Source organism: Narcine bancroftii, chromosome 12 (assembly GCF_036971445.1).
Source record: "Narcine bancroftii isolate sNarBan1 chromosome 12, sNarBan1.hap1, whole genome shotgun sequence".
NCBI lineage: Eukaryota > Metazoa > Chordata > Chondrichthyes > Torpediniformes > Narcinidae > Narcine > Narcine bancroftii.
In genome coordinates this window covers 61,492,166-61,515,964 of record NC_091480.1, presented here as the reverse complement: position 1 = coordinate 61,515,964, position 23,799 = coordinate 61,492,166, and the positions used below count along the sequence as shown (strand labels likewise).

At 42.3% G+C, this 23,799-nt stretch overlaps 1 protein-coding gene across 2 annotated transcripts in view; it reads left to right on the top strand.

Annotated features, from left to right (window-relative positions):
• arhgap9 (Rho GTPase activating protein 9) overlaps positions 1-23,799 on the top strand; it is a 53,388-nt gene that overhangs the window by 18,169 nt on the left and 11,420 nt on the right. Inside the window, exons 6-11 of one of the 2 annotated variants that reach the window (XM_069906288.1) lie at positions 677-790; positions 1,633-1,716; positions 6,888-6,938; positions 16,929-16,990; positions 17,600-17,687; positions 17,934-18,020. In XM_069906288.1, the coding sequence (XP_069762389.1) occupies positions 677-790; positions 1,633-1,716; positions 6,888-6,938; positions 16,929-16,990; positions 17,600-17,687; positions 17,934-18,020 (486 nt within the window). The remainder of the gene's footprint in view (positions 1-676; positions 791-1,632; positions 1,717-6,887; positions 6,939-16,928; positions 16,991-17,599; positions 17,688-17,933; positions 18,021-23,799) is intronic. The other variant, XM_069906289.1, reaches the window with a different exon arrangement.

Below are 23,799 nucleotides of genomic sequence, written 5' to 3'. Positions count from 1 at the left end.
TCCCCTCCCCCCCGACGGCTCGACCCATGAACGGCCAGTTTCGCCAACCCCGTCAGTAACCACACAAGGAAATCCTCCAAACGCCCCCCCCCCGACTTTTGCACTGGGGGTCCATAGATCAGGAGCGTGGGGGCTGAAGTGCAGCTGGAACTTCAAGAGCAGCCCTTTCAGTGGGAGAAAAGGGCAGGGTAGGCGCCAAAACGTATGTTGGAGGGTGGGGGTTTGTGATTTAGAGGGGTATTATTCGGGGGGGGGGGGTGGTTTGCTGGTAGCGACCTTTCGATGGTAGGGGGTGCTGACGCAGACCTTCACTGTGAGGGAGGGAGGGATGGACCCTCATGGGGGGGGAATGGACCCTCGGGGAGGGGGGAAATGGACCCTCATGGGGGGGGGAATTGACCCTCATGTGTGGGGGGGAATTGACCCTCATGTGTGGGGGGGAATGGACCCTCATGTGTGGGGGGGGGAAATGGACCCTCATGTGTGGAGGGGGGAATGGACTCTCATGTGTGGGGGGGGTAATGGACCTTCATGTGGGGGGGGGGAAATGGACCCTCATGTGGGGGGGGGGGGGAAATGGACCCTCATGTTGGGGGGGGAAATGGACCCTCACTGTGGAAGCCAAGGCCGAGTATACCCACCCCTGCCCTTACTGGCCGACTTTGTGTCTCCACAGTCCTCTACTCCCCCTCCGGAGACACACTCAGCATGGCCTGGCCACGATAATGAGTTGTCCTTCCGAGGTCACACAGACCAGCCCCAGACCAGGACGGAACACGGCTTCCTGCAGGTAATAGGCGTCAGAGGGTGAGAGGCAGGATTACATCTGCTCACGGTTCATCTGGGGGGCAGTGATTGGACAAGAGACACACACAACTGCAGGCTATTTCCCCAAACACCTTCACACATTGATCTGGTCTGATCCACGACCCTGGGTCAGACCACACTGGGTGCACCGTGCACTGTTCCCGTCTCTGTGTCACTGGGTCAGACCACACCGGGTGCACCGTGCACTGTTCCCGTCTCTGTGTCTCTGGGTCAGACCACACTGGGTGCACCGTGCTCTGTTCCCGTCTCTGTGTCACTGGGTCAGACCACACCAGGTGCACCGTGCACTGTTCCCGTCTGTGTCCCTGGGTCAGACCACACCGGGAGTACTGTGCACTGTTCCTGTTTGGACGATCATTGATGCAAGAAGTTACTCAGGTAGAGCAGAAGTAAGAAGCACTTCGGCATAATTCTCTGGAACTTGAAAATGACTGATTTTATGACCAGGGCAGCTAAAGGAGGTTACAGAGACGGGTGTGTGTAGGGGATTGAAGGAGGTTACGGAGATAGGCAGGGGTGTAGGGGACTGGAGGAGGTTACAGAGACATGGGGCGGGGGGGTGTAGGGGACTGGAGTGGGTTACAGAGACAGGGAGGGGTGTGGGGACTGGGGGGGAGTGGTGTCAGAGACAGGGAGGGTTGTGTGGACAGGGTTTGGTGGGGTTACAGAGGTATGTTGGGAGTGGAGATTGATGATTGGGAGCTCCAGTTTCTGTGATTGTATGTGGGGAGGTGACAGGTGTGCACTGAACTGACTTGGAGTTTATTCCTCTCTCCTCCGTTTTTCCACACCCCTCCATGAAAGTCGGTCAGCACTAGCCAGAGGCCTTCGTCAGCAGCTTCACCCCCCTTTCTCCGTCGCTCCAGTGCTCAGAGACCACTCAAAGAGGTGAGGAACAGGAGGCTAACGCAATGCAAGTGCATGGTCTTTGTGCAGGACCTGGATCCAAGGCGGAGCCTCTGGGCTTCAGGAGATGGCCCTTCGGGAGAGGACAGCAGAGGTCTGAATGCAAGGGGGTGGTGGTCACAGTCTTCTTCATCTCTTAGGTCTGTGCCCACTGTCTGTGCCCATCCCATCCTATTCATGCCCCCTAATGACCATCAACTCCCTCCAAATCGCACCCCCCCCCCCTCCCTTCACGCATGCTCACAAAGGTTGGTGCAATTCACAGCAGCTGATTAGCCCAGTGTCTCTGCACGTCATTGGGACCTGGGGAAGTCCAATATTCAACCTCTTCCTCTCTACACAGTATCTGCCTGACTTGATAAGCAGCTTTTCCCCCCGGGGTATCTGCTTCCCAACTGACAATGAGTTTATTGTCCTATACATCAATACAGTGCACAGAGGAACCAAAATTCTTCATCGCTGCAGCCACACTTGTGTGAACTAAACTAACACTGCAGCAGAGAAACAGGCCCCTTTGGCCCATCTAGTCTGTGCCAATCCATTTTTTCCTAGTCCCACTGACCTCTACCCAGTCCATTACCCTTCATACCCCTCCCATCCACGTACCTGTCCAAATTCCTCTTAAATGTTAAAATTGAGCCCACATTCATCACTTCGCACTTATTTCACACTCCCACCACTCTCAGTGTGAAGAAATTCCCCCTCAAGTTCCCCTAGACTTTTCCCCTTTCACCCTTAACCCATGTCCTTTGGTTTGTATCTCACCTCCCCTCAGTGGAAAAACCCCACCTACATTTACTCTGTCTATCCCCCTCATAATTTTAAATACCTCTATCAAATGTCCCCTCATTCTTCTACGCTCCAGTGAATAAAGTCCTAACCTGTTTAACCTTTCCCTGTAACTCTGTACCTGAAGTCCGAGCAACATCCTAGTCAATCTTCTCTGCACTCTTTCTATCTTATTGATATCTTCCTGTAGTTAGGTGACTAAAACTGCACACAATACTCCAAATTTTGACCTCACCAATGTCTTGTGCAACTTTAACATAACATCCCAATTTCTGTACTCAATACTTTGATTTATGAAGGTCAATATGCCAAAAGCTCTCTTTACATCCCTATCCACCTGTGACACCACTTTCAGGGAATTATGTATCTGTATTCCCAGATCCCTCTGTTCTACCACACTCCTCAATGCCCTTCCATTTATTGTGTACGTCCTTTCTTGGTTTGTCTTTCCAAAATGCAACACCTCCCACTTGTCTGCATTAAACTCCATCTCCCCATTTTTCCAGCTGGTCCAGATCCCTCTGCAAGCTTTGAAAACGTTTTTCACTGCCCACAGTGCCTCCAGTCTTAGTCTCATCTGCAAATTGCTGATCCAATTTACCACATAATCCAGATAACTGATATAGATGACAAACAACAATGGTCCCAACACCAATCCTTGAGACTGGTCACAAGCCTCCAATCTGAGAAGCAATCATCCACCACTACTCTCTGGCTTCTCCCGTCCAGTCATTTTCAAATCCAGTTCACTACATACTTCATCATGAATACCGAGCATCTGAACCTTCCTGACTAACCTCCCATGTGGGACCTAGTCAAAGGCCTTACTAAAGTCCAAATAGACAACATCCACAGCCTTTCCTTCATCAACTTTGCTGGTAACTTCCTCGAAAACTCTATAAGATTGGTTAACCATGACCTACCATGCACAAAGTCATGTTGACTATCCCTAATCAGTACATGACTATCCAAATAATCGTATATCCGACCTCTTAGAACACCGGCCTATAGTTTTGGAGTCTTTTTTAAACAACGGAACAACATGAACTACCCTCCAATCCCCCGGCACCACACCCGTGGCTAAGGACATTTTAAATATATCTGCCAGAGCCCCTGTAATTTCTACAAAAGCCTCCCATAAGGTCCGAGGGAACATCTTGTCAGGCCCTGGAGATTTATCCACCCTTATTAAGACACCAAGCACTTCCTCCTCTTTAATCTGTACAGGTTCCATGACCTCACTGCTTGTTTTCCTCACTTCCCATGACTCTGTGCCCTTTTCCTGAGTGAATACTGATGAAAAAAAACATTTACTATCTCCCCCATCTCTTCTGGCTCCATACAAAGCCGACCACTCTGATCTTCAAGAGGACCAATTTTGTCCCTTACTATCCTTTTGCTCTTAATATTCCTGTAGAAACCCTTCACGTTGTCTTTTACCCTCCTGATTTCTTTCTTGAGGTTTTTCTTGCATTTTTATACTCCTCAAGTACCTCATTCACTCTACGTTGCCTTTACCTGTTTACCCCTCTCTCTACTTCTGAACCAGATCCCCAATATCCCTCAAAAACCAAGGTTCCCTATACCTGTTAACTTTGCCTTTAATCCTGACAGGAAAAAAAACTGTAGTTTTAAATATGTCACCTTTGAAGGTCCTCCCTCCACTTACCTCACATGTCCTTATCAGAAAACATCTTATCCCAATCCACACATTCTAGATCCTTTCTCATTTCCTCAGAATTGGCCTTTCTCCAATTTAGAACCTCAACCCGAGACCCAGACCTATCCTTCTCCATAATTAACTTGAAACTAATGGCATTATGATCACTGGACCCAAAATGTCACCTGTCCTCTCTCGTTCCCTAATAGGAAATCCAGTATTGCATTCTTTCTGGTTGGTTCCTCGATATATTGATTTAGAAAACTTTCCAGAACACATCTGACAAACTCCAAGCCATCCAGCCCTTTTACAGTCTGGGAGTCCCAGTCAGTATGTGGAAAGTTAAAATCTCCTCCGATCACAACGTTGTGTTTCCTGCAGCTGTCTGCTATCTCTCGACAGAACTGCTTCTCCATTTCTCGTTAGTCTTTAATACAAACCTATGAGTGTGGTCATACCTTTCCCATTTCTCAGCTCTACCCATATAACCTCAGTAGACACCTCTCTTCTCTGTTCTGCCTGAGCACAGCTGTGATATTTTCCCTGATGAGCAATGCCTCTCCTCCTCCTTTCAGTCCCCTGCACTATTGCGTCTAAAGTAACGGAACCCCAGAACATTGAGCTGCTAGTCTTGCCTCTCCTGCAGTCAAGTTTCACTGATGGGCACAATGTCATAATTCCAAGTGGCAATCCACACTCTAAGCTCGTCTGCCTTTCCTACAGTGCTCCTTGCATTGAAATAGATGCACTTCAGAAAATTTCCTCCATGTACAACCGGTTAACTTCTAACGGTGCATGTAATTTTCACATCATCTTCTCCCTCCTCCATTCCTCTATCTGGTCTGGCACTCTGGTACCCCTTCTCCTGCAAATCTAATTTAAACCCACCAGAGCAGCACCAGCAAACCTTCCCACAAGGATATTAGTTCCCTTCCAGTTCAGAAGTAAACCGTCCCATCGTGGACATAACATTTCCCCAGTTTAGAAAGACATACTGTATTTACTCATGTAAGTGTTGGTCCCATGTAAAGGTTGAGCCCCCTGTTTTTGGGCCTGACCACCCACCCATCTGAGCTCCCGATGCCCCAACCTCACACCCATCTGGGGCCCCAACCGCCCACCCACCTGGGCTCCCAACGCTCCAACCACCCACCCATCTAGGCTTCCAACGCCCCAACCACCCACCCGAGCTCCCGATGCCCTGAATAATGGATCCTCGCCCTGGCCACTAACCCACCCGAGCTCCCAATGCCCTGACTGCCCACCCACATGAGCTCCTGATGCCCCGAACATGGATCCTCGCTCCGGCCACCTGCCCACCCGTGCTCCCGATGCTCCGGCCACCCACCCACCCTATCTCCTGATGCCCTAAACATGGATCCTCGCCCCTGCCACCTGCCCACCCGAGCTCCCAGTGCCCCGGCCATCCACCCACCTGAGCACCTGATGCCCCGACCACGGATCCTCGCCCTGGCCACTAGCCCACCCGATGCCCCGACCATGAATCCTCACCCCGGCCACCCACCCACCCGAGCTCCCAATGCCCCGACCACGGATCCTCACCCGACCACCTGCCCACCCGAACTCCAGATGCCCCAACCACGGATCCTCGCCTCGGCCACCCTGTCTCCCTTTACCATCCCCAGGACCCCATCTCCCTTTTCCCTCCCCGTTACCCCATCTCCCTTTAACCTCCCCGGGACCCCAACTCCTTTTACCCTCCCCGGGACCCCGACTCCCTTCACCCTCCCCAGGACCCCATCTCCCTTTTCCCTCCCCGTTACCCCATCAACCTTTTCCCTCCCCGTTACCCCATCTCCCTTTACCTTCCCCGGGATCCCGACTCCCTTTATTCTCCCCAGGACCCCGTTTCCCACCCCCCCTTTAAACTCTCTGGTATTGTTGCTCAGGTTGTTTTGAAATATCTCTTCTCTCCCCTTAAACCTGTGCCTTCTAGTTTTAGACTCCCAGACCCTGGGGTAAAGTCTGTGACCACTAACCTTATCCGTGCCCCTCATGGTTTTATAAACCTCTATAAAGTCCCCCCTCAGCCTCCTCCCACTCCAGGGAGAAAAGTCCCAGCCTCTCCCTGTCACTCCATCCTTCCAGTCCCGGAAACATCCTGGTGAATCTTTTCTGCCCCTTTTCCAGCTCAATGGTACCCTTCCTACAGCTGGATGCCAGAACTGTGCACAATACTACGTGTGGTTTCCCCAATGTCCTGGACAGTTGTAACTGGACATCCCTGCTCCTGCACTCAGTGCCCTGACCCATGAAGGGAAATGTGTCAAAGACATTCTCCTGTCTCCGTGTCCCCATGCTCTGGAACCATGTACCTGTCCCCTTCCTGTTCCACAACACCCCCCCCCCCCCCCCCAAGGCCTGCCATTCATTCTGGAAGTCCTGTGGTTTACTGTGTGCAGTTCTGGTGGTCCCACCACAGGAAGGAAGTGGAGATTTGGAAAGGGGACAGAGTATGTTGCCCAGGATGTGGGCTGGATGACAGGATGTGAGTTATGGGGAGAGGCTGGACAAATGTTTTCTATCCCTGGACTTGTCCAAATGGCTTTGAAACTTTATAACTGTCCCCGCCTCTCCCTCTTCCTCTGGGAATGTGTTAAACTCTTGCACTGTCCTCGACTTTTAGATTGGAAAATATGAAACAGTTCATTTTCTAATGTTGACTTTTTTGCCCTTCCCAAAGGTGACGCATCAGAGGACCCTCTCACAACATTCCTTGACCCCACCTTCTCCGGTGAGTGAGCTTGAGTATCTGGGAGGGTGGGTCCTTCTGATCTCATCGGAATAACCAATCCCCAGCCACTCACTGATAGCCTGAAGTGGTTGAGAATGTTGTTTACTTTCTTCACATACAGAGGCCTTTAGTCCAAGAGGTTTTGAACATGGAAGCTGAGAGATCTTCCTGCAGTTGTCTTGGGTCTTGGAGAGGCTGCACCCTGAGTCTTGTGGGCGATTCTGGCCTCTGATCTGAGGAAGGACATTCTTGCTGTTGGGAGGGTGTAGCGAAGGTTCACCCAACTGATCCCTGAGACAGCAGCTCTGATGGATGAAGAAAGGACCAGAGTTACCCTCACTGGGATTGAGGAGACTGAGGGTGGAAGTCTGACAGGATGGGACAGGCGAGATGCAGGAAGAATGTTCCGGAGGTTGGCCAAGTCCAGAATAAGGGGTCACAGTCTAAGGAGATGAGCATTTGGTTCTGAGATGGGAGTGAAATGGTATCAAAGTTTATGAGGAGAATGGGATAGAGAGGAAAATTACATCAGCCATGATTCGAATGGTGAAACAGACTCGAGGGGCCAAATGGACTAATTCTGCTCCTGTCTCAAGGTCTTGTGGAGCTCCTCCCACCAAAATGGTTCTTTTTTTAATTTTTTATTTTTCACACTATAAACCACATTGATCAAGATACATACATTTTCCTTTTCAAATATATACAGTGTCGTTTTCTCCCACCCTCCCTCTTCCCATCCCACCCTCCCTACCTTCCCTCCCATTCATTTAAAGTTCAGAATCTAAGATACATTAAACCCGTCAAACAATGTTGTCACTCAATAAAAACAAACAAGAATTTCCACTGAGTCAATTCTTTTCATTCCCTTCTCCTTCTGTCATTTTAGGTAGTAGATGTCCCCGGTAGGTTTTCTCTATTGTGTTTCATGTATGGCTCCCATATTTGTTCAAATATTGTAATATTATTTCTTAAATTATATGTTATTTTTTCTAATGGAATACATTTATTCATTTCTATATACCATTGTTGTATTCTCAAGTTATCTTCTAATTTCCAGGCTGACGTAATACATTTTTGTTGCTACAGCTAGGGCTATCCTAACAAATCTTTTTTGTGCACCATTTAAATCAAGTCCAAATTCTTTGTTTTTTATGTTACTTAGGAGGAAGATCTCTGGCTTTTTTGGTATATTACTTTTTGTGATTTTATTTAATATCTGGTTTAGATCTTCCCAAAATATTTTCACTTTCTCACATGTCCAGATTGCATGAATTGTTGTTCCCATTTCCTTTTTACAGCGAAAACATCTGTCAGATACTGTTGGGTCCCATTTATTTAACTTTTGAGGTGTAATATATAGCCTGTGTATCCAGTTATATTGTATCATACGTAATCTCGTATTTATTGTATTTCACATATTTCCTGAGCATAACTTCTCCCATGTTTCATTCTTTATCTTTATGTTTAGATCTTGTTCCCATTTTTGTTTAGTTTTACTATTTGTTTCCTCGTTCTCCTTTTCTTGTAGTTTAATATACATGTTTGTTATAAATTTTTTGATTATCATTGTGTCTGTAATCACATATTAAAAATTACTTCCCTCTGGTAACCTCAGACTGCTTCCCAATTTGTCCTTCAAGTAGGATTTCAGTTGGTAGTATGCCAACACTGTATCGTGAGTTATATTATATTTATCCTTCATTTGTTCAAAGGATAATAATCTATTTCCTGAAAAACAATTTTCTATTCTTTTAATCCCTTTTTTCTCCCATTCTCTAAAGGAAAGGTTATCTATTGTAAAAGGGAGTAACTTGTTTTGCGTCAATATTAGTTTTGGGAATTGATAATTTGTTTTATTTCTTTCTACATGAATCTTCTTCCAAATATTGAGTAGATGATGTAATACTGGAGAACTTCTATGTTGTACCAATTTTTCATCCCATTTATATAATATATGTTCAGGTATCTTCTCCCCTATTTTATCTAGTTCTAATCTAGTCCAATCTAGCTTTTCCCTTGTTTGATAAAAATCTGATAGGTATCCTAATTATGCGGCTGTATAATAATTTTTAAAGTTTGGCAGTTGTAAGCCTCCTTGTTTATACCATTCTGTTAATTTATCTAGTGCTATCCTCGGTTTCCCCCCTTTCCATAAAAATTTCCTTATTATTTTCTTTAATTCCTTGAAGAATTTCTCCGTCAAGTGTATTGGCAATGCCTGAAATAAGTATTGTATCCTTGGGAAAATGTTCATTTTAATACAGTTTATCCTTCCTATTAGTGTTAGTGGTAAGTCTTTCCAATGCTCTAAGTCGTCCTGTAATTTTTTCATTAGTGGATAATAATTGAGTTTATATAGATGGCCGAGGTTTTTATTTATTTGTATACCTAGGTATCGTATTGCTTGCATTTGCCATCTGAATGGTGATTCTTTCTTAAATTTTGAGAAATCCGCATTATTCATTGGCATTGCTTCACTTTTATTTGCGTTAATCTTGTATCCCGACACTTCTCCATATTCCTTCAATTTCTTATGTAATTCTTTTATTGATATTTCTGGTTCTGTTAAGTATGCTATAACGTCATCTGCAAATAAACTGATTTTATATTCCTTGTCTTTTATTTTTATCCCTTTTATTTTATTTTATTTTCTGTTCTTATCAGTTCTGCTAGTGGTTCTATGGCTAATGCGAACAATAAGGGCGATAGTGGGCATCCCTGCCTTGTTGATCTGCTTAATTTAAATTGTTTTGATATATATCCATTTATTGTCACTTTCGCCAATGGCCCCTTATATAATGCTTTAATCCAATTAATATATTTCTCTGGTAAACTGAATTTTTGTAGTACTTTGAATAAATAATTCCATTCTACTCTGTCAAAGGCCTTCTCTGCGTCTAAAGCCACCGCTACTGTTGGAGCTTTATTTCCTTCTACTGCATGAATTAATTTAATAAATTTACAAATATTGTCTGTTGTTCGTCTTTTTTTAATAAATCCAGTTTGGTCTAGATTTACTATTTTTGGTACATAATCGGCTAATCTGTTTGCTAATAGTTTAGCTATTATTTTATAATCTGTGTTAAGTAAAGTTATTGGTCTATATGATGCTGGTGCGAGTGGATCTTTCCCTGTCTTTGGTATTACTGTAATTATTGCTGTTTTGCATGAATCTGGTAAGCTTTGTGTTTTATCAATCTGGTTGATTACTTCCAGGAGGGGAGGAATTAATAAATCTTTAATGTTTTGTAGAATTCTATTGGGAATCCATCCTCTCCTGGCGTTTTATTATTCGGTAGTTTTTTTTATTATCTCTTGTATTTCTACTATTTCAAATGGTTCTGTTAATTTATTTTGTTCCTCTATTTGTAATTTTGGTAGTTCAATTTTAGTTAAAAATTCATCTATTTTGTCTTCTTTCCCTTCGTTTTCAGTTTGGTATAATTGTTCGTAGAATTCTCTGAAGTTTTCATTAATCTCCGTTGGATTATATGTGATTTGTTTGTCTTTTTTCCTTGATGCCAATACCATTCTCTCTTTTTTTTAAAAATTTTTTATTTTTCACACCATAAATCACATTAGCCATGATATACACTATTTCTTTTTCACACATATACAGTGACTTTTTCTCCCCCGCCCCCCCTTTCCTCCCCAACCACCCCCCCACCCCCCCCTCTCATCCATTTTAGGTATACAATCTAGATTGCATTAATTCAGTCAGACAATGTTGTCATTCAACAAAAATACACCAGAAATTCTACAGAGTCCATTCTTTTCTTTCCTTCTCCTTCCATCAACTTAGGTAATGTTTGTCCCCGGTAGGTTTTCGCTATTGTATTTAATGTAAGGCTCCTATACTTGTTCGAATATTTCAATATTATTTTTTAACCTATATGTTATTTTTTCTAATGGAATACATTTATTCATTTAAATTTAGTAGTTTCTTCCTTTTAATTTGGTTATGTATTCCATTAATATTTAAAGACATATAGTTCAGCGTAGCCCTTTTATATTTTGTTTATCTTCTCTTTCCGTTTTTCCATCATTACCTTTCCTCCTTTTCCATTTCTGTTTTCTTATTTTCAACTCTTTATAAGACAACATTCCTACAACATCCAACATTTTCCTTATTCTCCTATTTCTATCTTATTTATCCCCAATCTCCCCTTCACCTCCTGAGTTGTCCTTTATCCCTTGTCGGACAACCACATCTCCCCTCTCCATTTGGATTTGCGAATGCACTCGCAAGCGTCAACTGATTTTGCAGTGACCGCTATTTCCCCCCTCCCCGCCTCCCCCAGAAAAGATTTCACTTTTCATATGTCACAAAGGTCACTCTTTTAATTCCCTCCTTATTCTCTCTATTCCATTACCTTCCCTTATTCATTCTTGTCTATACTATCTATATTTTCCTCTAAGTACAGATACATTCATGTATGCTCATTGTCTCTATTCACTCTTATACCTCTTTACCCGCATACATATCAATCGTGATCATTTTTACTCTCATTACCCGTCTTCATCCCTCAGTCTATTTTTGTCTTTACCCACATACATATCAATCGTGATCATTTTAACTCTCATTACCCGTCTTCCTCCCTCAGTCTATTTTTGTAATTGTTCTGCAAATTTTCGTGCTTCTTCTGGATCCGAGAATAGTCTGTTTTGTTGTCCTGGAATAAATATTTTCAATACCGCTGGATGCTTTAGTATAAATTTATACCCTTTCTTCCATAAAATCGCCTTTGCTGTATTGAACTCTTTTCTCTTCTTTAGGAGTTCAAAACTTATATCTGGATAAATGAAGATTTTTTGCTCTTTATACTCCAGTGGTTTGTTGCCCTCTATTACTTTTTCCATTGTCTTCTCCAGTACCTTTTCTCTTGTAGTATATCTTAGGAATTTTACTACAATAGATCTTGGTTTTTGTTGTGGTTGTGGTTTAGAGGCCAATACTCTATGTGCCCTTTCTATTTCAATTTCTTGCTGTAGTTCTGGACATCCTAGGGTCTTAGGGATCCACTCTTTTATAAACTCCCTCATATTCTTGCCTTCTTCATCTTCCTTAAGGCCCACTATCTTTATGTTATTTCTTCTGTTATGGTTTTCCATTGTATCTATTTTTTGAGCTAGTAGTTCTTGTGTCTCTTTAGTTTTTTTATTAGATTTCTCCAATTTCTTTTTTAAGTCTTCTACCTCCATTTCTGCTGCTACTGCCCGCTCTTCCATCTTGTCCATTTTCTTTCCCATTTCTGTTAAGGTCATCTCCATTTTATTTATTTTCTCTTCTGTGTTGTTTATTCTTTTTCTTAATTCCTTAAATTCCTGTGTTTGCCATTCTTTAAATGACTCCATGTATCCTTTAATAAGAGCAAGTATATCCTTTACCTTGCCTTTCTTTTCTTCTTCTATTTCACTGTATTCTTCCTCTTCCTCTGCTTCTTCTTCTGGGTTGACCATCTGTTGTTTCTTTGGTGCCCTTTCCTCCTCTTCTTTCTTGTTTCTATTGTCTTCTGTGGTCTCTTCTTGCTGCAGGTGTTCTGCAGCTGTTGTTGCCGGCTGTGGAGATCGACTCCCCAGCTGGTCCCCCCTCCCGTCGGTGTGTTTTTTTTCATTCGCATCGCGCATGCGCGATACTTTGCGCGGTTGCACACTTTTACTCGGCTCTGCGAGCCATTTTTGTAGTTCATTATTTCTCTCTCCGCAGCGGGCCTCTTCGGACAGGTAAGGCCTTCACCTTTTTCCTCCTTTGTCTTCTCTTCCTCTCTTCTTACCGTTGCTTTCGATTTTTCTTTTTTTGTCGCCATCTTCTTTCCACCTTTATACTCACTTTTCTGTAACTTTTATTTCTGTGCCTTTGTATTTTCTTTTGTTTTTCCCGACTTTTCTGGAGAGGGCTGGAGTTCACCGTCCGGCCACTACTCCATCACGTGACTCCTCCCTCCCAATACCATTCTCTTAGTTTGTTCTGTCTTAAGCTGCCATGCTAGAATTTTGTGCTTTTTTTCTCCTAGTTCATAATATTTCTGTTTTGTCTTCATTATGTTCTTCTCCACCTTATATGTTTGTAGTGTTTCATATTTTATTTTTTTATCTGCCAATTCTCTTCTTTTAGTTGTGTCTTCCTTCATTGCTAATTCTTTTTCTACATTTGCTATTTCCCTTTTCAACTGCTCTGTTTCCTGATTGTAGTCCTTCTTCATCTTGGTTACATAACTTATTATTTGCCCTCTGATGAACGCTTTCATTGCATCCCATAGTATAAACTTATCTTTCACTGATTCCGTATTTATTTCAAAGTACATTTTAATTTGTCTTTCAATGAATTCTCTAAAATCCTGCCTTTTAAGTAGCATGGAGTTTAATCTCCATCAATACATTCTTGGAGGGATGTCCTCTAACTCTATTGTCAATATCAGGGGTGAGTGGTCCGATAATATTCTAGCTTTATATTCTGTTTTTCTTACTCTATCTGTCTTGCATACGAGCTGATAACAGGAATAGGTCTATTCTTGAGTATGTTTTATGTCTACCCGAATAATATGAATATTCCTTTTCCTTTGGGTGTTGTTTCCTCCATATATCCAAAAGTTGCATTTCTTGCATCGATTTAATTATAAATTTGGTTACTTTGTTCTTTCTGCTAATTTTTTCCCAGCTTTATCCATATTTGAATCCAAATTAAGGTTGATTCCCCCTCCTATTAGTATGCTCCCTTGCGTGTCTGCTATCTTCAAAAAAATATCTTGCATAAATTTTTGATCTTCTTCATTAGGTGAATATACATTGAGTAAATTCCAAAACTCCGAATATATCTGACATTTTATCATTACATATCTCCCTGCTGGATCTATTATTTCCTCTTCTATTTTAATTGGTACATTTTTACTGATTAATATAGCTACTCCTCTAGCTTTTGAATTATATGACGCTGCTGTTACATGTCCTATCCAATTTCTCTTTAATTTCTTATGCTCCATTTCAGTTAAATGTGTTTCTTGCACAAATGCTATATCAATTTTTTCTTTTTTTCAGTAAATTTAGCAGTTTCTTTCTTTTGATTTGGTTATGTATTCCGTTCATATTTAAAGTCATATAGTTCAACGTAGCCATTTCATACTTTGTTTATCTTTCCTTTCCGTTTCCTCATCATCACCTTTCCTTCTTATCCATTTCAGCTTTCTTGTTTTGAACACTTTATAAGACAACATTTCTAAAACATCAAACATTTCCCTTATTCTCCTATCTAAAATTTATTTAACCCCACTATCCCCTCCCCTTCCTGAGTTGCCCTTTATCCCTTGTCGGGCAACCACATGTCCCCTCTCCATTTGGATTTGTGAATTCACTCGCAAGCGTCAACTGATTTTGCAGTGACCGTAACTCCTCCCCACCCAGCACCCCCCCAGAAAAGATTCCAATTTTCATATACAACAAAGATCACTCTCTTAATTCCCTCCTTACTTCCTCTCTTCCCTTTCTTTCCCTTATTAATTCTTATCTATACTCTATATATTTTCCTTTAAATACGCATACACTCATGTACACACATACATATAGTTCATGGTCATTTTTGCTCTCGTTACATGTCTTCATCTCTCTGCCTGTTTTGTAGTTGTTCTGCAAATTTTCGTGCCTCCTCCGGATCCGAGAATAGTCTGTTTTGCTGCCCTGGAATAACTATTTTAAGTACCGCTGGGTACTTTAGCATAAATTGATATCCTTTTTTCCATAGGATCACTTTTGCTGTATTAAAGTCCTTTCTCTTCTTCAGGAGTTCAAAACTTATGTCTGGATAGAAAAAAAATTTTTGACCTTTGTATTCCAATGGCTTTTTGTCTTTTATTTTTTTCACTGCTTTCTCCAATATATTTTCTCTCGTTGTATATCTTAGGAATTTTACTAAAATGGATCTTGGTTTTTGTTGTGGCTGTGGTTTAGGGGCTAATGTTCTATGTGCCCTTTCTACCATCACTACTTTCAGCTCAAGTTCAGCTACCTTCTCCTGCTTGGAGTCGAGATTGGCGGTCATTTTCTCAATCTCCATTACTTTTTCATCCAGCTGTTTCTGAAAAATGTGGTCGTGTCACGTGATCCTGTCCTTTTAAAGGAGAAATGCACAGATTCTCCACAATGCGGGATTAAAATAATTTTGTGGCGCAAATTTCTTAAAACCGTTCCCTTTTTTTAAAATGGATCTTGGTTTTTGTTGTGACTGTGGTTTAGGGGCTAATGTTCTATGTGCCCTTTCTATTTCCATTTCTTCCTGTAATTCTGGTCTTCCTCGGACCCTGGGGATCCAATCTTTTATAAATTCTCTCATATTCTTGCCTTCTTCATCTTCCTTAAGGCCCACTATCTTTATATTATTTCTTCTATTATAATTTTCCATTATATCTATCTTCTGCTCTTGTATCTCTTTAACTTTTTTATTAGATTCTTCTTATTTCTCTTTTTAGTCCTCTACTTCCATTTCTACGGCTGTTTCTCGTTCTTCCACCTTGTCCACTCTTTTTCCTATATCTGACATGACCATCTCTAATCTATTCATTTTTTCTTCTGTACTTTTAATTCTTCTTTTTATTTCACTAAATTCTTGTGATTGCCATTCTTTTACTGATTCCATATATTCTTTAAAAAAATATATATCCATTGTCTTGCCTTTCCCTTCTTCTTCCATTTCTTTGTGTTCTTCTTCTTCTTCCTCTGGGTTGGTCATCTGTTGTTTCCTTGATTTCTTTTTACTCTCTTCTTTCTTGTTCTCGTTGTTTTCTATGTTCTCTTCTTGCTGCTATGCTGTGGCTGTCATTCTCAGCTGTGGAGATCGACTCCTCAGCTGGTCCCCCCTCCCGTCAGTGTTTTTTTTGTTTTGCGCATCACGCATGCGCGACTCCTCGCGCATGCGGGGTTGCGCACTTTTGCTTGGCTCCGTGAGCCATTTTTGTAGTCCCGAGCTCGGGACTTCGACTGACCTGAGGGAACGGGCTTCTCTCTCCACAGCGGGCCTCCTCGGACAGGTAAGGCCTTCACCTTCTTCTTCCGATGTCTTTTCTTCTTCTCTTCTTCCCGTTGCTTTCGACTTTTCTTTTTTTGCTGCCATTTTCTTCCCACCTTTACTTTCACTTTATTTTAATTTTTGTGTTTGTGCCTTTGTGTTTTCTGTGTTTTTTTAAAACTTTTCCGGAGAGGGCTGGAGTTCCCTGACCGGCCACTACTCCATCATGTGACTCCTCCCACCAAAATAGTTGAGGACAGTTTGTTGGATGTGGACAAGAACAGGAATGCCGGATGACGGCAGAATGGCCTTTTCGTCCACCGTTTTCTCTGAATCTAGCTGTGAGGCGAAAGTGGAAAATCGTATCATGCTCTCACCGACCCATCCACGCCACGTCCTCAGGCAGACAGACACAAGTCCCAATGCTGTCAGTAACAAGGGCGGTGAGATCCTGCAATGACAACTGGAGTGCAGTCACAGAATCCCACAGCATGGAAAGAGGCCCTTCATTCAGCCCACCTCCTCCAGGCTCTCCATGCCAGGCTGTCCACTCCAGGCCCACCATGCTAGGCTGACCACGCCAGGCCCAACAAGGCAGGCCTACCTCTCAAGCCCACCAAGGCATGACCACCACGCCAGGCCCATTTCCTGCATTCAGACCAAATTACTCCACGGACCTGTCCAAACGGTGTAATTGTCCCCACCTCATCCACTTCCTGTGGCAGCTCATTCCACACACCCACCACCCTCTGTGTGAAAAAGGTGTGAAATCTCTCCCCTCTCACCTTAAACTTGTGCCCTCTAGTTTAACAGAGGATATACAACACAATAAGCTCAGAGAGACTAAGAACTGGTCTATGGCAAACCCAAGAAGAGCTTTGAGATGCGAGAACTACCCCACACTGTCCCATCACACACTCCCGGGGTCAGACACAGAGTGAAACTCCCTCCACATTTTACCACCTTGGAATTGAACTGTTAATTTTGTCTTTCAGATGATGGAAAAAGCAGGACCTCTGAAGAAGACAAAAATAGCAGAAGGAGGGAGGAAATTAAAGTAAGGGGAAGCTGCAGGAAGGGAGGTGTGGATGGAGGAGAGGGGAGGCTGCAGGAGGGGAGGTGTGGATGGAGGGGAGACTGCAGGATGGAGAGGTGTGGATGGAGAGGAGGGGAGGCTGCAGGAGGGGAGGTGTGGATGGAGGGGAGGGGAGGCTGCAGGAGGGGAGATGTGGATGGAGGGGAGGGGAGGTTTGGATGGAGGGGATGGGAGGCTGCAGAAGGGGAGATGTGGATGGAGGGGACGTTGCAGGAGGGGAGATGTGGATGGAGGGGAGGCGTGGATGGAGGGGAGGGGAGGCTGCAGGAGGCGAGGTGTGGATGGAGGGGAGGGGAGGCCGCAGGAGGGGAGGTGTGGATGGAGAGGAGGCTGCAGGTGGGGAGGTGTGGATGGAGGGGAGGGGAGGTGTGGATGGAGGGGAGGGGAGTCTGGGGAGGGGTTTATGTGTGGATAGGGGCGGTGAGGAGGGAGGAGCAGTAAGGAGGGGAGGGCAGGCTGCAGGAGGGCTATGAAGGGTGGAGCCCCACTCCATATGATGGGCATCCCCTCCAGAAGTTAACCTGCCCTCCCAGGACCCAATGAACCACAATATCTGTTACTGTCCCAAAGGAAGAATTGGTCCAACTCCTGGGTTGTTCTGGCAGGGAACAGTCTGGCCTTTTACAAGGAAACCAAGGCACAATCTCCCAGCGTGAAGGTGAGGCTTGCTGATGGGGAGGGGGGAGGTGTAGGGAGGGAGGTCCAGAGCTCGGGGTGAGGCAGCTTGAAGAGGGTGGGGAAGGTGTGGGGAGCTGGAGAAGAAGCTTTGGGCTGTGGGGGAGTCCCTAGGTTACGGGGAAGGGACAGGAGGTGGGAACTGAGGAGGGGTCATTTGCAGCTCTTGCTTTCCACACTCATGCCTGGGCGTTCATGTGTCTTCGTCTCCTTCCTTCTTGGCAAACAGAGTGACCATCCAGAGAGCAGCATGGATCTCCGAGGTTGCCTGATCGAGTGGACCAAGGAGATGTCCAGCAGGAAGCATGTGTTCCGGGTACGTCTCCTCGCAGGGACCGACCATCCCCTGGTGATCATGCGTCAGACAGTGACTGGCAAAACACCCAAACCTCTTCTGTACCTGTCGCGTCTTGGTTGAGGAGGGATTTCCTTCAGTCCAGGAGTCCCAGTCAGACTGCAAGGAACAAGTCCTTCAGCCCAACTCCTGCCTGCCCACCAAGTTGGAATCTGGGCTCGTCTGCAATTGGTTCAATGCTTCTGAGCCCTTCATTTTAATTTTAATTTAGACATACAGCACAGTAACAGGCCATTTTGGCTCACGAGCCTGTGCTTCCCAATTTACGCTCCCTGGTACGTTTGAACAGTGGGAGAAAACTGGAGCCCCACACAGACACGGGGAGAGCATATAAACTCCTTACAGACAGCTCGGGATTCGAACACTGGTCACGATCGCTGGCGCTGTAAAGGTATTGTGTCAACCGTGTCGCCCCAAAATTAACTCCCTTAATAACCCCATACATCCGTCCTCATGACTTTGAACATTGTAATTTTACCCACTTCAACAGTCTCCTCTGGGAGCTTGCCGATCACGCACTGTGTGAAAAAAGTTGACCCTCAGGTCCTGTTCAATCTTTCCCCTCTCTCCTTCAACCTGTGCCCTCTCGGAATCAAGTCCCAGCCAATCAAACCTCTCCCAGAACTGAAGTCCTCCAGTCCTAACAACATTGCACTGAATCTCCTCTGCATCCCTTCCAATTCATTGATGAGCAGCCACACACAGTTCTCTCGGCATGGTCTCCCCAATGCCTTGTATGGCTGGACTGCAATGTCACAACTTTTGTACTCAGTGCCCTGACCCATGAAGGCAAGCATGTCAAACATGTTAGCACATCCAACCTCCATTCCTTGGTCTGTCTGTCCCATAGGGACCTGCCAAACCTGTTCCTGACCCATCTTGTCATTTTTAAAAAATTTTTATTTTTCACACTATAAACCACATTGATCAAGATACATACATTTTCCTTTTCAAATATATACAGTGTGGTTTTCTCCCACCCTCCCTCTTCCCATCCCACCCTCCCTACCTCCCCTCCCATTTATTTAAAGTTCAGAATCTAAGATACATTAAACCCGTCAAACAATGGTGAGTCACGTGATGGAGTAGTGGCCGGACGGTGAACTCCAGCCCTCTCCAGAAAAGTCGGAAAAAATAAAGGAAAACACAAAGGCACAAAAATAAAAATTAAAGTAAAGTGAGTATAAAGGTGGAAAGAAGATGGCGACGAAAAAAGAAAAATCGAAAACAACGGTAAGAAGAGAGGAAGAAAACACAACGGAAGAAGAAGGAGAAGGCCTTACCTGTTCGAAGAGGCCCGCGGTGGAGAGAGAAACCCGCTCCCTCAGGTCGGTAGAAAGTGGACTACAAAAATGGCTCGCTGAGCCGAGTAAAAGTGCGCAACTGCGCATGCAAAAAAACACACTGACGGGAGGGGCAACCAGCTGGGGAGTCGATCTCCACAGGCGGCAATGACAGCTGCAGAACAGCTGCAGCAAGAGGAGAACATAGAAGACAACGAAAACAAGAAAGAAGAGAAGAAAAAGACAACAAAGAAACAACAGATGGCCAACCCAGAGGAAGAAGAGGAGGAAGAGGAAGAGTACAGTGAAATAGAAGAAGAAGGGAAAGGCAAGATAAAGGATATACTTTCTCTTATTAAAGAATACATGGAGTCATTTAAAGAATGGCAAGCGCAAGAATTTAATGATTTAAGAAGAAGAATAAACAATACAGAAGAGAAAATGAATAAAATATATATGACCTTATCAGAAATGGGAAAAAGAATGGACAAGGTGGAAGAACGAGAAGCAGCAGTAGAAATGGAGGTAGAGGACTTAAAAAAGAAATTAGAGGAATCTAATAAAAAAGTTAAAGAGACACAAGAGCTGTTAGCTCAGAAGAAAGATATAATGGAAAATTATAACAGAAGAAATAACATAAAGATAGTGGGCCTTAAGGAAGATGAAGAAGGCAAGAATATGAGAGAGTTTATAAAAGATTGGATCCCCAGGATCCTAGGATGTCCAGAACTACAGCAAGAAATGGAAATAGAAAGGGCACATAGAGCATTGGCCTTTAAACCACAACCACAACAAAAGCCAAGATCTATTTTAGTAAAATTCCTAAGATATACTACAAGAGAAAAGGTACTGGAGAAAACAATGGAAAAAGTAAGAGAGGACAACAAGCCACTGGAGTACAAAGGGCGAAAAATCTTCATTTATCCAGATATAAGTTTTGAACTCCTGAAGAAGAGAAAGGAGTTCAATACAGAAAAGGCGATTTTATGTAAGAAAGGGTATAAATTTATACTAAAGCATACAGCGGTATTGAAAATATTTATTCCAGGACAGCAAAACAGACTATTCTCGGATCCAAAGGAAGCACGAAAATTTGCAGAACAATTACAAAGTAGACTGAGAGATGAAGACGTGTAACGAGAGTACAAAAGACTGCGAACTAAAAAGACACAGAAGTTTTGAACTCCTGAAGAAGAGGAAGGAGTTCAATACAGCGAAAACGATCTTATGGAAAAAAACTATTCTCGGATCCAGAGGAAGCAAGGAAATTTGCAGAACAACTACAAAACAAGCAGAGAGATGAAGACATGTAATAAGAGTAAAAATGACCACGATTTATATGTATGTGGGTAAAGAGGTATATGTGTGTATATGTATAGTGTGCATACATGAATGTATCCGTATTTAGAGGAAAATAGAGAGTATAGACAAGAATTAATAAGGGAAGGAAATGGAATAGAGGGAATAAGGAGGGAATTAAAAGAGTGACCTTTGTTACATATGAAAAGTGAAATCTTTTCTGGGGGGGCTGGGTGGGGAGGAGTTACGGTCACTGCAAAATCAGCTGACGCTTGCGAGTGAATTCGCAAATCCAAATGGAGAGGGGAGATGTGGTTGTCCGACAAGGGATAAAGGACAACTCAGGAGGGGAAGGGGAAATTGGGGCTAAAGAAGTTTTAAATAGGAGAATAAGGAAAATGTTTGATGTTTTAGGAATGATGTCTTATAAAGGGTTCAAAACAAGAAAACAGAAATGGATAAGAAGGAAAGGTAATGATGGAGAAACGGAAAGGGAAGATAAACCCGTCAAACAATGTTGTCACTCAATAAAAATAAACAAGAAATTCCACTGAGTCAATTCTTTTCATTCCCTTCTCCTTCTGTCATTTTAGGTGGTAGATGTCCCCGGTAGGTTTTCTCTATTGTGTTTCATGTATGGCTCCCATATTTGTTCAAATATTGCAATATTATTTCTTAAATTATATGTTATTTTTTCTAATGGAATACATTTATTCATTTCAATATACCATTGTTGTATTCTCAAGTTATCTTCTAATTTCCAGGCTGACATAATACATTTTTTTGCTACAGCGAGGACTATCCTAACAAATCTTTTTTGTGCACCATTTAAATCAAGTCCAAATTCTTTGTTTTTTATGTTACTTAGGAGGAAGATCTCTGGGTTTTTTGGTATATTACTTTTTGTGATTTTATTTAATATCTGGTTTAGATCTTCCCAAAATTTTTTCACTTTCTCACATGTCCAGATTGCATGAATTGTTGTTCCCATTTCCTTTTTACAGCGAAAACATCTGTCTGATACTGTTGGGTCCCATTTATTTAACTTTTGAGGTGTAATATATAGCCTGTGTATCCAGTTATATTGTATCATACGTAATCTCGTATTTATTGTATTTCTCATAGTTCCTGAGCATAACTTCTCCCATGTTTCATTCTTTATCTTTATGTTTAGATCTTGTTCCCATTTTTGTTTAGTTTTACCATTTGTTTCCTCATTCTCCTTTTCTTGTAGTTTAATATACATGTTTGTTATAAATTTTTTGATTATCATTGTGTTTGTAATCACATATTAAAAATTACTTCCCTCTGGTAACCTCAGACTGCTTCCCAATTTGTCCTTCAAGTAGGATTTCATTTGGTAGTATGCCAACACTGTATTGTGAGTTATATTATATTTATCCTTCATTTGTTCAAAGGATAATAATTTATTTCCTGAAAAGCAATTTTCTATTCTTTTGATCCCTTTTTTCTCCCATTCTCTAAAGGAAAGGTTATCTATTGTAAAAGGGATTAGCTGATTTTGCGTCAGTATTAGTTTTGGTAGTTGGTAATTTGTTTTATTCCTTTCTACATGAATCTTCTTCCAAATATTGAGCAGATGATGTAATACTGGAGAATTCCTACGTTGTACCAATTTTTCATCCCATTTATATAGTATATGTTCAGGTATCTTCTCCCCTATTTTATCTAGTTCTAATCTAGTCCTATCTAACTTTTCCCTTGTTTGATAAAAATCTGATAGGTATCTTAATTGTGCGGCTCTATAATAATTTTTAAAGTTTGGTAGTTGTAAGCCTCCTTGTTTATACCATTCTGTTAATTTATCTAGTGCTATCCTCGGTTTCCCCCCTTTCCATAAAAATTTTCTTATTATTTTCTTTAACTCCTTGAAGAATTTCTCCGTCAAGTGTATTGGCAATGCCTGAAATAGGTATTGTATCCTTGGGAAAATGTTCATTTTAATACAGTTTTTCCTTCCTATTAGTGTTAGTGGTAAGTCTTTCCAATGCTCTAAGTCGTCCTGTAATTTTTTCATTAGTGGATAATAATTGAGTTTATATAGATGGCCGAGGTTTTTATTTATTTGTATACCTAGGTATCGTATTGCTTGCATTTGCCATCTGAATGTTGATTCTTTCTTAAATTTTGAGAAATCCGCATTATTCATTGGCATTGCTTCACTTTTATTTGCGTTAATCTTGTATCCTGACACTTCTCCATATTCCTTCAATTTCTTATGTAATTCTTTTATTGATATTTCTGGTTCTGTTGAGTATACTATAACGTCATTTGCAAATAAACTGATTTTATATTCCTTGTCTTTTATTTTTATCCCTTTTATTTTATTTTCTGTTCTTATCAGTTCTGCTAGTGGTTCTATGGCTAACGCGAACAATAAGGGCGATAGTGGGCATCCCTGCCTTGTTGATCTGCTGAAGTTAAATTGTTTTGATATATATCCATTTACTGTCACTTTCGCCATTGGCCCCTTATATAATGCTTTAATCCAATTAATATATTTCTCTGGTAAACTGAATTTTTGTAGTACTTTGAATAAATAATTCCATTCTACTCTGTCAAAGGCCTTCTCTGCGTCGAAAGCAACCGCTACTGTTGGAGCTTTATTTCCTTCTACTGCATGAATTAATTTAATAAATTTACAAATATTGTCTGTTGTTCGTCTTTTTTTAATAAATCCAGTTTGGTCTAGATTTACTATTTTTGGTACATAGTCGGCTAATCTGTTTGCTAATAGTTTAGCTATTATTTTATAATCTGTGTTAAGTAAAGATATTGGTCTATATGACGCTAGTTCAAGTGGATCTTTCCCTGTCTTTTGTATTACTGTAATTATTGCTGTTTTGCATCAATCTGTTAAGCTTTGTGTTTTAACAATCAGGTTGATTACTTCTAGGAGGGGAGGAATTAATAAATCTTTAAATGTTTTATAGAATTCTATTGGGAATCCATCCTCTCCTGGTGTTTTATTATTTGGTAGTTTTTTTATTATCTCTTGTATTTCTACTATTTCAAATGGTTCTGTTAATTTATTTTGTTCCTCTATTTGTAATTTTGGTAGTTCAATTTTAGTTAAAAATTCATCTATTTTGTCTTCTTTCCCTTCGTTTTCAGTTTGGTATAATTGTTCGTAGAAT